At 43.6% G+C, this 13,945-nt stretch overlaps 1 protein-coding gene across 3 annotated transcripts in view; it reads right to left on the reverse strand.

Annotated features, from left to right (window-relative positions):
• Positions 1 to 8,390: 8,390 nt before the first annotated feature.
• Positions 8,391 to 13,945, reverse strand: part of GRID1 (glutamate ionotropic receptor delta type subunit 1) — a 780,146-nt gene continuing 774,591 nt past the window's right edge. For all 3 annotated transcript variants that reach the window (XM_053663815.1, XM_053663813.1, XM_053663814.1), the window contains one exon: positions 8,391 to 9,026. In XM_053663815.1, the coding sequence (XP_053519790.1) occupies positions 8,598 to 9,026 (429 nt within the window). In that variant the 3' untranslated portion in view covers positions 8,391 to 8,597. The remainder of the gene's footprint in view (positions 9,027 to 13,945) is intronic.

Below are 13,945 nucleotides of genomic sequence, written 5' to 3' on the forward strand. Positions count from 1 at the left end.
ATTTGTAATTTTTTTTTTAATTTACCAAGATGAGAAAAGATAATTCTCATAGGACATCTTGAGCATATAATCCATGTAAGTCCCTTTATTTCTCCTCTCGACCCACTACATTAAATATATTTTGTTTTCCTTCCTCCTCATACCCTCACAAGCATTCATTTTTCTCCACCCTGCTTTCTGCTCCAAGAAGCTGGTTAGTGTGAACATTGTCACTGGGCTCCCTGCCCTGCAGTTGGGATGGGCTGAGAGTAAGAGGGAGAGAGGGCTATGAGGTCAGAGTTTGTGTTCCCTCAGCTCTCTGCTCCTGGAGTCACCCTTAGTTGTCTCATTCATGGAGATGGATTAGGGTCGCCCCTCTTAGTTTCTTCTCTCCCAGTTAGAAGACACGCCCCTCCCACTGCAGTGAGTGTGTGCCGCTGTTGACATCCACAGGCTTCTTCCTTCCAATGTCCTTGTGGTTCTTCATGACAACTTTCTGAGTGGTCCCTCCTCAAATTCTTGTTTCAACATGTCCTCTCTTTCTTACTGGGCTGGATTCTTACTAATCTAGCAGTCAGCTATGTCACTTTCTACTGAATGCAAGAAACACCTTCTTTCCACCTGAGAAAACTTAGTTAGTCCAGAAACATGTTGCTGACTGAGGATGATTCAGCTACTGTGAACTTCAGACCTAATGTAGTGGCAGAAGGTAAAAACAGGCACAGAATAAACATAAAATTATATCAGCACACACATTCTTTGTCACTCAAAATTATGTGTTTATTTTTCCTATCAAACACGAGGAATTTGAGTTTTACTGCAAGAAGCAAAGGGCTTGCACCCCAGGAAGCCACCAAAAGTCCAGAGACTTATGGCATATACTTCACCCCTCAAGCTATATTCCTGTAGACTCATCAGTGCCTTGGCAACTTTGGAGGTACTCTTTCCCCAGACCCTGATTCTTTTTGTCTGCATTTCAGTATTAGCACACCTGGAAGTCAGGCTCTGAGAGCACTGATTGAGCAACTTACAATCAAATCATACCTCTGCAGGCAAGCCAGGCTGCTTTTCATATGCTTTCTGGGAACAATCAGAATCATTACCTGAGTGGATCTCAGGAACCAGAAGCAAGGGCTGCCAGCACTGTTATTTCCCAGAGGCACAGAGATGGGGCACATAGCAAATAAGCCAGTGCCGGGTGAAAATGGAAATGCTTTCTCTGCCCTGACTGGCACTCTTCCTGCTCCCCAAGCTGGCAGCAAATGTTGCATATGTGAATGTCACAGATGAGATGGTTGGCTGAGCTCAGGCTGAGCGGTGGGTATGTAGATCACCCCAAGCGCTTCCATTAATGAGGATGTGTTTGTGCAGGCACCTTACCTGCATTATCATTGATCATCACAGCAGTTCAGGATTCAGAACCTATTCTACAGGTGAGATGATGGAGAGGAGGCTCTGAGATTATAGTGATGTGATTAAGGATGCCCATCTGGTAAGCAAAAATGACCAATTTTAAGCCAGATCTGTCTGGTACCCAGTTTGTACCTATTCCATGAGCAGTAAGGTATGCATGTGGCTCTACCTTAATGGAGAGAAAAAGTAATTTGGTCTCCAAGAAGCAAAGGCAAGCATGCTCTTGCTTTGTTAGGACCAACCCTGGTCTTTTGGATCTGTGTAGTATTATCCACAAGAGACTCAGATGTCAAAATAGGAGAGTTTATGAACTGGGAAAACTTCATTCTAGCAATCATGGATCACAGATAGCTCTATAAATTCATTCTCTGCACCCCATATTCAAGATCACACAGCTGGAAAATCCAGAACCAAAATGAAAAACCAGGTCTCACTTATTTTATTAACACTGAACATTTGTCTAGTTTGAGGTTGAAGGCACACCCAATCCCTTCTTCCTGCACCCTCCACAGCATGTGCAAGGACTTGGAGAACAAGGCAAGTACAGATTGTCTCAGTCCCTGCACTGACACTTGCAATGTAGAGTACTAATACTGGGTCATGGGTAGAAGCACAGGCTCTGCACTCCAACTTCCTGAATATCTCGTCCCTTCTCCACAATATTAGCATGACATTCAACTTCTCTGTGCTTCATTTGCCTCACTAACTACCATACATGGTAATAATAGGAACAAAGAAGATGATTTAGGGAAAGCTTTGACACATAGAAAACACTCAATATCTTCCAACTATCATTATGATTTTAACTATGGAGTTCTCACAAAAGTCAGATAGGTATTATTATCATTAATATATGCAGGGACCAGTAAGACTCAAAGAAATAAAAAACAATGTGCTTAAGATGTCATGGTCAGAGTGGGATTCCAGCCCAGACTCAACCAGTTTCAGTATCTGTTCCCTCATCTTTTCTGGACCACCTTCCCATCCATGCACCAGGTTTAAGGCACCTAATCAGCATTATTCTCTGCCCCTGTGTCTAGCAGTTCCCTATGTGGCCTGCCAGTGGGACTTCTCTGCCTCTGTGTTAAAGTCCCAGAGGCCCCACTTGCAAGGCATTTTCCACATTCTCTCCTCCCATCACTGTTCTGCAATGATTTTCCCCTCAGATGAGTACCAAAATGGAATTACACCTAAACACATGCCCTGTGAGAGTGGAATACAGGGGCTTGTCTGACTCCCAACTTTTACAGGCAATGGCTTAGAGCTTTTATAAGAGAATTTAAAAGGTATATTGGAAAATATGGACATTGTTTTGGGGAGGAATGCACACACCCACAGTACTCATCAATATGGCAAACAATTTTAGAATTTTCTCAGGCACCTCTGAGATGTATCCAGGGATTTCAGGGATGGAACTCTTGCTCTAATGGAGAATCATAAAGCTCTTTAGAGCACTAATTGGCCCTGGAGCTTCCCTTGGTCTGGTGCACAGTTTGCTCTATGCAGAAGCAGAGCCTACTGAATGAAGACATTCCCTTAGAGAAGCAGCGTGTTTTCTGACCCTGACTTCCTCCCTGGCTAAGGGCAGCTTCAGGGAAGCAGGCACCTGGCCCAGACTCTGGTTAGGCATGATCCTCTTAACCCAGGGTAGCCACACTTCTTCAGAGATGCACAAGCTTATACTAATCAATGCTCCCTGAAGCCACCAGAGAGAAGGCAGCAGATGTATAGGCTGAGAGACCTGGGAGGCTGGTGCCACTGCATCTTGGGACAGAGCAGGCCAACATGCGCCCAGGGCTGAGGGACAGTAGATGCACTCCTACCAAGGGAGATCCAACTGTGCAGAAAGGAACATGTGCTAGGAAATCAGACAGACAAGGAACTGTGAGTGCCAGCACTGTCACTTACCAGGTTTGGGGCCGTGCTTTTTTGTCTCATTTTCCATTTCTATGAATTTTAGATAGTAATTTCTACCTTGTAGGGCTCACCTCAGAATGCGAGAGCATTTGTATATAAAGGGAACAGTATAGGCCCTGGAATACTATACCTAATCAATAAATGGCTGCTCATGTCAATATGATGATAACGTGTATTCTTATTCAGAAACAATTAGCATGCCTTTGGGAATGCCTGAGACTTCTATGCATATTGCAGGGATTCTAATTGAAAATCAGAAGGATTTCAGAGCAAGGGTTATTGGACAGTTTGCTGTGCACACCTGGGTGCTTGGCCAGAAAAAGGCCACTTAGCAGGAGATGTGTCCCTCTTTAGCAAATAATTATAGAAAAGTGCTTGGTTGATTGTTGCATTAAGACTGCAGTGAACAGGGAAGCCCTGAAATGGCATCCTTCCTTACCTGGGATGTTTTCCAGATCTGATGAGTAGAAATTTATTTGCTTGCATCACTCAAACATTGCCATGCGTGTTCAATTCTGCGTGTGTATGCCTGAAAGGGTATCTGTAGGGACTTTAGTGTCTGTATATGTGTGCATATGCATGCATATACCTGTGCATGACTTATTTAGTGTGTTGGCAAGTGTTTCATTTTCCTCTGATCTTAGATACCTGGTTGCCCCTGGCAACTGTATGCTTGAATCTGCTAGTGACCTAGCACTTCCTGAGGCATATTTGGTCACATATCCCCTCTTTCAGATCCTGGCCATTGGGCATTGCAAATTTTTCCAGCAGGAGTTTCTCTTGCTGTGGAAAGAACCTCTTCTCTCTCTGGAGCTCATCACCCAATATCAAGTTCAGAGGTGAGAGAATGAAAACTAGCAGGAGGATCCGGTATCATTGACAATTGTCCCTCCTTTGTCAACTATTAGCTCACCTAGTTTATCTGAAATGTGTCCACTTCTTTCAAAAGTAACCTAACTACATACCAGGGATGTGGAAAAAATAAAAGTATTAGAATAGGGAATTGTTACCTAACCGGAGTTGCCTGGTATGAAGGGTGAGTATAATGAGAATCAAGCACAATTCCATTTATTAAAAGCAACTGCAGGTATGAAATAAAATAATGGTTTAGTTGTAGCAAATCTTACAATAGGAACACAAATGCTCTCTCTTTTATTATGTCCAAAGCAAGTAAAGGTCAGTTCAGATTTTTGGGAGCTTTATCAAATCTTGTGTTGTCAAAGCTAGGAGCATAAAACAAGGCTTTCGTTAAGATATAGATGTTAATCTGAGAGCATGTACCTTTGGGAGAGAAAGATAAGTTTCTCAAGGATCTTTACTCAGAATGATGGCAGAGGTCCATGAGTAGGGAACCCTTTAGCCTTGGAAGCATAAGTTCATGCATGGATACAAGCTCTCCATGGGAACTTGCCCATATCTATACCTATTAAATGAGAGGGCATAGGCCAGAGAGTGGGTTTTTTTCCTTCTTTTATGTGTCCTTGGTCTTCTTTCAGTGCTTGAAAAGATACACTTGGATATGGAATTTGTGCCATTTTGGTAATATTTGGAAGTATTTAGAATTTAGGAATAGGGCTGCTTTTCCTTTAGAAAGCATAGCCCTGCCCTTACTGGTGTGCCTTAGTTGGTTGGGTGTCATTAAAAAATGTGAAAGGTCACTGGTTTAATTCCCTGTCAGGGCACATACCTAGGTTATAGGTTTGGTCCCAGATCAGGACACATGTGGGAGGCAAATGATCAATATTTTAACTCTCACATTAATGTCTCTCCCTATCTCTTTATCCTTCCCTTCCCCCTCTCTAAAAAGAAATAAATAAAAATCTTTAATAATGATAAGAGAAAACATAGCCCTTTGGGAGTCCCATTCAGATTCATTTGTCTGTTCAGATAATCTGGAAATGTCTGCCAGTCTCCACACCCCCAGCCTTTGGAGTTTGTCCCCAGCATTGGAGAAGTTTCTCATTGGTGCAGGGATGGAGGGGTAAGGGCTGGACACTCTACTTTCACTTCCTGGAAGTTGAGATTTTGATCATGAAAACCACACTCCTCAAGTTTGTCCTCCCTGACCCAAGGATGACAGTGGAGTTGTTTCTCCTATGAAGGCTGAGAAGTCAGAGTGGATCCTTATGATGCAAAAGGTAGAGCTGGGAGCATATGAATCTGGGAGTCCATGGACCAGGCTGGTGATCGGAGACTACAGAGATGACTGGGAATATGAGATTTCATTGTGCAGTGGTACCCAAAGCCCTCTGAGAGCCAAATGCTAAGCCAAGTTGTGCATCCTTAAATAAAGATAGCCACTCCCTTAAGGCAGAAGCCTAAGCACAGAGAGGCAACTTATCTCAGGTCTAAGTGAGTGTAGAGATGAGAGAAGAAACAAAATCAGCTAACACTTAAAAGGAGTTCATTTCACAAGGCCACGTGAACACTTCTCTGTGTAGTGCAGCCAAATTCTAACCTAGGAGATTTCCAAGAACTTGCATGTTCAAGGAAACTGTTAGGTTAACCAAAAATTAGACTTGCTTTTCAGCATGTCCTCACACAGCCCCCAGTCAATGTGAAGGACTCTGGATATAAAGGATGAGGAGGGCATGCGTCTACCTCAAAGCATATCTGAGACCCACTTAATCAGCAAAGTTTCACTCATTACTGCCCACACCAATGGGAAAGAATGCAGCTCTTGGCCAGAGCATGCAGGAACAAGCAGCTAGCATTTCTTCACCCCAGAGAAGAAGAGGGTAGGGAGCAAAGCCAAGTTTTATTATTAAACAACTTTAATCCAAATGCTGATTATTATTTGCAGTGTCTGAAGGCACAAAATATACCTATAGTGTATGGAATAGTCTAAACAGAGTTATAAATCCAAAGAGCAAAGCATGAAAAAATGATACATTCTGAGCTGAGACAGAAATCTGAGTTGGGAAAATTTTTTTTCTAGAGAACCTGCTTGAATATTAATCATTTCCCCTCATGCCAAGGTTAGGAATTTTTAAAAAATAACATAAACATGGTGAAGGGTCACACCATGAGAGATGCTCACTCACTTGCTCTCTCTCTCTCTCTGACACACACAAATAAACACACACACACACACACACACATGACATGCACCATCTCCCTCCTCTCCCTGACACCCATTCTAAGCAAAGCTGTCCAAGAAAACATCCATGATACTCCCCAAAGACAGGTCATCTCAAGGGAAAAGCAGACTTGGGTGTAAGATAAGGCAGTGAGACCACAATTTGATTTAAAAAATAGATATATATGAAAAATGACCATCCAGGGAAGAGCCCCCAAAGTGCTGATGGAAAAAAAATGGAGCCTGATCTTCCTCAGTGTAACAACTGCTCCCCTGGACATCACCGTGAGCATGCACCCAGCTTCTGGCTTTACTCACTCTGATTGGAGAAATGTCAGTCAGTGCATCTCCTGGTAGCACTGATATCAGACCATTCTTAGCATCCAGAGATAAATAGCATAATTATAAACACTCTCCTCCCCAGGGTGCTTTCAGCTGACTGTGATGCAGCCATTCCTTACTGCTCAATCAGGTCATTCAAGACTTCAGGGAAGAAATCAATCCTGGACTAGTTATCACCCTCATAAATACATCTCTGGAGTAACTCTACAAGGCTATTGGAAAGGCAATCAATAGGACTTTATATTTCTCCATGACCACAGACCCAGGCTCTCATCTCCTTGATTCCTGCTGGAGAGGGAGCCCCCCACCTTTTGGTGCCAGCTGTAGGCTGCATGCACCATTCTGGCAGGGGAGGAGAGCAGAATCACCTTAGTCTGCAGGAGAAGAAATAAAGTGATACAGGTAAGATTACTCAACTTATGCTGCTCCCAGTGGTATTTTCTCTGATTTTATTGTTTAATTGTCCCAGAAAGGGCAATAGAGGGAGGCAGACTGTCAGGTTATCCTAACCTTAAGAAGCAGAGTTTCCTAGCAGTTTCACCAGCTCAGTGATAAGCCTGGGAATCTCAGAAACTATAAGATGCTCTCAGCCAGGAGGGCCCCTGCTAAGAGCTTGTAGGCTTATGGAGTTCAAGAGAAATGGCAAAGCAGGGAATGAGGATGCATGCTGGGTTCTGGCTCTGTTTGGCAGCCTATCTTCAAAGTTCAATACCCAGAGACATCCTTTTATTTTGGGGGTCTACTTCCCTGGCAGATGAGAGTTACTTGTCCTCACATTCGCATAAAGTTATGCTGTTCCTTCTCTAAGAGCCAAGGCTCCTTCCCATCTGAATGCTCATGGTCTATTTTATCATTCCCAGCCCTCGCCATCACCTAGAGCATTAGTCTGCCTACCTAGGGCCCTCCCTCCATTCCAACAGCATCCTTTTACCTGAAACCACAAAGCTTATACTCTTTGCATCTAAGACCACACTTTCCTCTCTCACCTGGGACCAAGGTACCAAACCCAACAGAATGTTCTCCCTCTTCCTGGCCTCTCATCCCATTACCTCACCTGGTCTACCCATGATACCCTGAATTTCCCTATACTACAAACCTTTCACCAGGCCAAACCCACCTCTGCCCTGCCCTTTTCAAGGCAGTGTTGGGACCTGCCCCCCTTCTCTCATATTCTATCACTTGGTTCTTCTAATTAGGAAAACAAAGTAAAAAACAAGGCCAGTAGTAGAGCATGTCATCATCAAAGCCCTCAGAGACCATCACCTCAGTATGGGCACTTCTCTTAGGCCCACAGCACACTGTGACAGACAGTGGGGTGACCAATGGGACTGCCTCGTGTCCCAGGAGCCTCCTATAGCAGTGACCAAGTGGGCCAAGCCAATGCTGGTCAAGGCTCACCCAAGAGGACTAAAAACAGAACAAGGTGTCAGGAGTGGAGGGAAGTGGGACGAAACCATGGACACTACAGCAAGCAGCATTTGGGGCTCCTCTAAAGGGACCTGCTCCTCACTTTCCCTTCTCCCAGCAGAAAGGGGCTTCTTATCTGTTCACCACTCCTGCTCTCAGAAAGGCTCAGGAACAGGGGGCTTCTTTGGCACTTCAGAATGATCACAAGTAATTTGCCTTTTTATTCATATAGAACAAAATTTACAAAGCCATTCATACAGTTTTTGTGGTTTTTTTTTACTGACTTTGAAAATTGGGAATATTCAAAATACACTTTTACCCCACTCCATTCTGTCATTATTTACAGGTATGTACAAGAAAAATGAAAGTCTGTGTGTGTGTGGTTTGTGTTGTTTCCTTGTATTAAAAAGCTCTGCTGGTCGGGTGGGCAGATGGGCGGGCAGAAGGGTGGGCAGCGTGGTCAGATGGAGGTGCCATGGGAGGTGTCCAAGGCCTCTGGAAGGACGCCTCCAGGCACAGGCTGGAAGGACATGGGGATGGGGGTCTTCACTGGGCTCTGGCGGAACAGTCCCCCGTTGGGCGACCTGTGTTTGCACTGCATGGAGGGCATGGTGGCCGAACTGCTCAGCGGCAGTGGCAGGTTGCTGCTGGGCCCTGATGAGAGTGTCCGGCTGGTGCCATGGCTACTTTGCTCAGGCAGGAAGGTGCTGACTGAGAGCTGGGTGTTCTGGTATTCCCGTGTTGGCTCCAAAGCCTGGCTGGGAGCCAGACCCCCCATCTCCAAGGCCGAGAGCTCAATAGATGCTGGGGAAATCTGCTTGTGGGCAATGTCTTCATCCATTAGACTGTTCATACGCCGATGAACCTGCTCCAGATTCACTTCTTTGTCCTGGAGGGAAAGCACAGGAAGGTCAGGCTGAGCCCTATCATGAGCCCAGGCTGGCTATCTACAATTCTCAAGGCCTGGAGACCCCAGGTCTCTTTGGCTGGTTAGACAGTGGGTGAGCATGCTCCCATTCCTCCCATCTTTCCCATTGCCCCTCAGCTGTGTCCAGCCCTCAACTACCTGGGACCAGCAGCCTAGGACACTGCCCCTAGGGAGCAAGGATTCCACCAGCCAGCTTTGGCAGCATGTGCTTCCCTTTCACACTCTGCTTCAAATCATTGCCGTCCCACCCAACAATCTTGGGAGAAAATGCTTTGAAGAACTGGAAGACACAGGATAAAGTTTACCTTGAGAGCAGAAGGAAATGATCCTTAAGCTCCTAATGTGCCCCATATGTTTGCCATTTAGAGTTTATAATGCTCAACAGACTTGGTGTACTCCTGCCCATCCTACACAAAGAAAGCTTGGAATCAGAAAGATAAATGAGTCCCCAGAGACATACCACAGTGAGAGGCAGAGGTAGTGCCTGGAGCCACAGGGGAGGTCCTACTTCACTCTGGGGACTTGTTTTCTCCATGAATAAAATCTCCAAGAGGTCAGGGAGGGGCATGTCTCTGTTTAAAAGCTCAGGGGCCTGGTTCCAGGATGAGGATGGGGATGGGGATGGGGGTAAGGAGTAAGGATGGTGAAGAAAGGGACTTCCCAGAAGTCAACTGACATTTCTGGTAACATAAGGCCTTGGCTGTCCAGATGGTTATGGCCCTAACTCCTGAGTCTCTGCATATGATGAATGACATCAAGAAAATTGTTTTGTTTAGTTATTTATTTGCCTAAGAAAGAAACTAGAACAAATGTCATTCCTTTCAAATAACTTGATGATTTGTTGACAATGTCAGAATAAACCAAGGACATCACATTGTTTTAAAGCTCCCCAAAAACAAATATAATAGAATCTGCTTCCTCAGTTTTCCACGGTGAAGTGGGGCACAAGACCAGCTGCCCAACGGAGGACCTACAACAGCCCCTCAATGAAGTGTTAGAAGTTGCAGATCTATCTTCAGGCATCATGAGTTCTGATGTGCCAAGCAAGGTCAAAGTCGTGCCTCCTGCCTGTACTTCCCTGATGTCAAACTCCAAGAGAAACACCATGTCAAAGCCCAATTCTGAGATGAAACACCACAGGCTGTCTAATGTTGACATGTATACAGTGGAAAGAAGAACCTGTCCAGTGCCTATCTTGTAGAGTTGTTAGAAAAACCAAGAAATGTGAAAGTCCTTAATGTGCTTTCAAAGGAAAACAAAAGAAGAAACTACACAAATCTAAGGACCATTCCAGTGGCTGTTTGAGATCCTACAGGGCTGGAAGGAGAAGGAAAGTGGAAACCCTAAATAACTGACTTGAACTCCCTCTCACTTGAGTGTACAATCATGTGACTGACCCATGAAAACTCAAGCCAGCCTTTCTCAGGCAAAGAAGGTGCTTCTGAAGTTCACTCCTTTTCATCCACTGGTGTGGATGAAACAGAGCCATTGCTCTCTCCACACCTTTGTTGAGTTCATGACTAGCACAGAGATCCTGGCTTCCAGTGTGACACTTGCTGTTTTTTCCCAGAACCTTCCCCAAGACAAAAAAAACATGATAACATTCCAGGCCAGGAGTAAACCCGAGAATAAGAAAGCCAACTAGTTTGAGGGTGGAAGAGACTATGGGTATGGCTTGCTGTCATAGATGAAAATGACATCAGATATCATAGGTACATCTCTGGGGACAGAGCCAAGATTCCAGTGATCTGAAGCCCCGCAAAGCAGAACTCTCCTAGTTGATGTTGAAACACCATCTCTGAGTTGGGATCACCTTTGGGTGGCAAGTGTCATAGGTAAAATTGGGAGAAGTGACTAGGGACCACAAAACCCTTACATTGCCCAACTAAATATGATACATGCAATGTCTTTCACTGAATCCTTCAACAGTTTGTAAAATATATAACAAAGCAAATTAAATTTTTCTTCTCAATTATGTTACAACATGGTTGACCCTTTTCTCTATGTAATATATCTTCCATTTTATTTATTTGTTTTTATTCTTGCATGTGAAAATCTAATAGTATTTTTAACTGTTATATTGAGTACTGGCTGTTTCAGGGCCACTCACCATCAATTCACCCAATTTAAGAAAACTGTGGTTTGTTTACTTTGGGGAAATTACTTCCTCCCTTCTGGATAAGGGTTTAAGTTGTCTGACCACCTGTAACCAAAAGGCAGGACCATGACCCAAGCAAAGACTGAATCTGAATCCTGAACAAAGGTATAAAGAGACAGAAAGTAGTTGATGTTCCATCCATTACAGCAGTTGTGCTTCAACAAACTTTCTCTTCCATGACCATCATCCTGGATCTTGCCTCCCAGCCATCTGGACAAGCCTTGACTCCTACTTATTACCCAGCCTACTTCTCCTGCCTTCTCATGGGTGCTGTGAGATCTGATAAGCTTATGCTTTGGCTCCTTTATCTGCATTAGCCAAAGTCAGTACCACAGCCATGTTGGGAAATATTTGTATCTATAGACTGCTTTCCTTTCAAAATGTGTGAAAGGCATAAGACTGAAGTCAGAGGTCCTTGAAGACAGAGAAACTGAGAGATAATTTCAGATATCTTTGGGGTTTAATAATATAACTTTCCCTTCTCTTTGCAGCCAGAGAAGCTTGGAGAAGGCTGGACAAACAGAGTGCCTCTCTGGCACAGCTTTTAGTTTCTGTCAAAGAAAAACTGATGACCAAGTAAGTCAGTTTGGGATCCTGGGATCATTGGGAAAACTAGTTAGTTGCACAATCTTGCCTTTCTTCCTTTCTATTTTCCTTTCAGGGATTTAAGGATCCCATTTGATGTGGAAAAAAGTCAAGTTTAAGAGCAGAATAACTTAAAGTGGGAGGCAAGTGTTTTACTCCCAGATGTGTCCACTCTGGATTCTGGCATTCAGAAGAAAGGGCTTGGCCCTTTTTATCAGTCAAATGAGCACTGGGTCAGGACAGGTGTTCATGAGATGCTCCCAGTTTTGCCAGAGTCTAGGGACAGATAAAAGAGAACTTCCTAACAAAGAAGACCACAGGGGGGCAGAGAGTTGAGAATAGAGGAAAAGTGAAAGGAGCCTCTCCACTAAATGCCAGGGGAATAAACATAAGGGAGCTTTGGGAGAAGACCCACCAACAGAAGTCCTCTGAAAAATATGAGCAAAGTATGTCTTCAAAATGAAATCCTTCATTAGTGAAGGATAAGGATGAGGAGGTTGGGGAGGAGAGGAGTGCAATAAAGTGGTAGGAAACCAGCATCAATCTAGCATAATAATCACAGCAGTGAGGAGTAGATCAGGTAACATCAAAGCTTCTAGAATAAATACCAACCCAGAGCATTGTTATGAAGATGGTCCAATTCCCCTAGAGTTAGTATTTCTGGAAGAAAGAGCGTGAATAAATAGTTTCATATATATATATATATATATATATATATATATATATATATATATATATATACTTCTTGCCTTAAATTGAGGGCAAATGAAGCAGTTCCAAGGACTACAAAGTGTGCAGTGGGTATCAGCCCCAATTTAAGGTTACTTATTGGCCTGTAACCTGCCCATTTTAAGACAAAAAGAAAAAATATCCATATCACTTGAACAAACTTTCAAGGGTTACCTTCCCACACTGAATGGCAGTCAAGAATTCATCCTCTATGTACCAATTGGACCTCATTCTATCCAAATTCTAATCCTGATAGTAGCCCCAACACAAAGCAAACCCTAGAGAAAAAGGATATCATCATGAGCTTCCTGCATTTATCATTTAATTGAACAAGAAAATAAGTGGAACTGTGGCAAACACCTCTGCATTCTCTCTGGAAAACACAGGCAGCCTGTTTCTGAGGCTCCCAACATACCCTCCATGCTACCTGCTCCTGCCAGAGCCAGAGCTGTAGTGCAGAGAAGTGGAGAAAACTACCTTGTTTGGAAACCCTGGGAGTGCTGTCTTCTTGGATCACCTGGTCCACAGATTTAGCACACACTAAGTTATTTCTGGTGGCCCCCAGGCCAAGGAAAGAGGCTGAAATAATCTACCTACTCAAGGAAAGAATGACCCAAATAATCATCATTTAGACAAAATTAGGCATTCTATTATGTTATGCAAATTCAAAAAATGAGCTTTTAAATGTGAACTATATCCCTTTATACCCTCATTATCCCAAAGTTTCGGTGTTCAACCAAGTAATGACAGCTATAGAGAGATACTTGAAAACTTGTTCCTCCCTTCATTAATTTGCTGTAGGTAACTAACCTAGTGAAATATCCCTGACTATTACATAAAATTTACTAATGGCATTAATCCATAAATCCAGCTGAATTCAGCTCTGTTTCTCACCTCATATTAAACATGATGACAGATATACCAGCAGAGGTTACTGGGGACCCTTTCCCAGACGTTGTCTTGCAGAGATAAAGTTCTGTAATTAAGCTGATGTTCACTATTGTGGAAATAACACAGTGTATTGGAAAACAGTAATTAACTAAACTATCATCTATGTAATAGCCAGGCACACGTGGGACATGTTAGAATTAACTGTGTTTGGCATCCAATGGCTTCTATTTAAGTTTGGCAAGAACAAAATGTATTGAGGGACTTCCCATCTGGGATGCTTGTAGGAGGTGTCCTTGAGACCAACCAAGTGGTAAATGAGACCCAACAGCTGGGAGAAACACCATCAACATAATCTTCTTAAGTATTGTTCCAAAGACATTCCTGACCCCAAAGAGCTCGGTTGGGAGTCTGAGATTAATGCTGTGTAAGTGCAAAGAAGTTGAATGTTAGTTAAGTCAATGAAGTCTCAGGAGATGCTGGGCAGTTTTTCAGAGCATGATGAGAAAAAGTTCTGATG

This window comes from Artibeus jamaicensis, unplaced genomic scaffold, assembly GCF_021234435.1.
Source record: "Artibeus jamaicensis isolate MK-2021 breed Jamaican fruit bat unplaced genomic scaffold, CSHL_Jam_final contig_332, whole genome shotgun sequence".
NCBI lineage: Eukaryota > Metazoa > Chordata > Mammalia > Chiroptera > Phyllostomidae > Artibeus > Artibeus jamaicensis.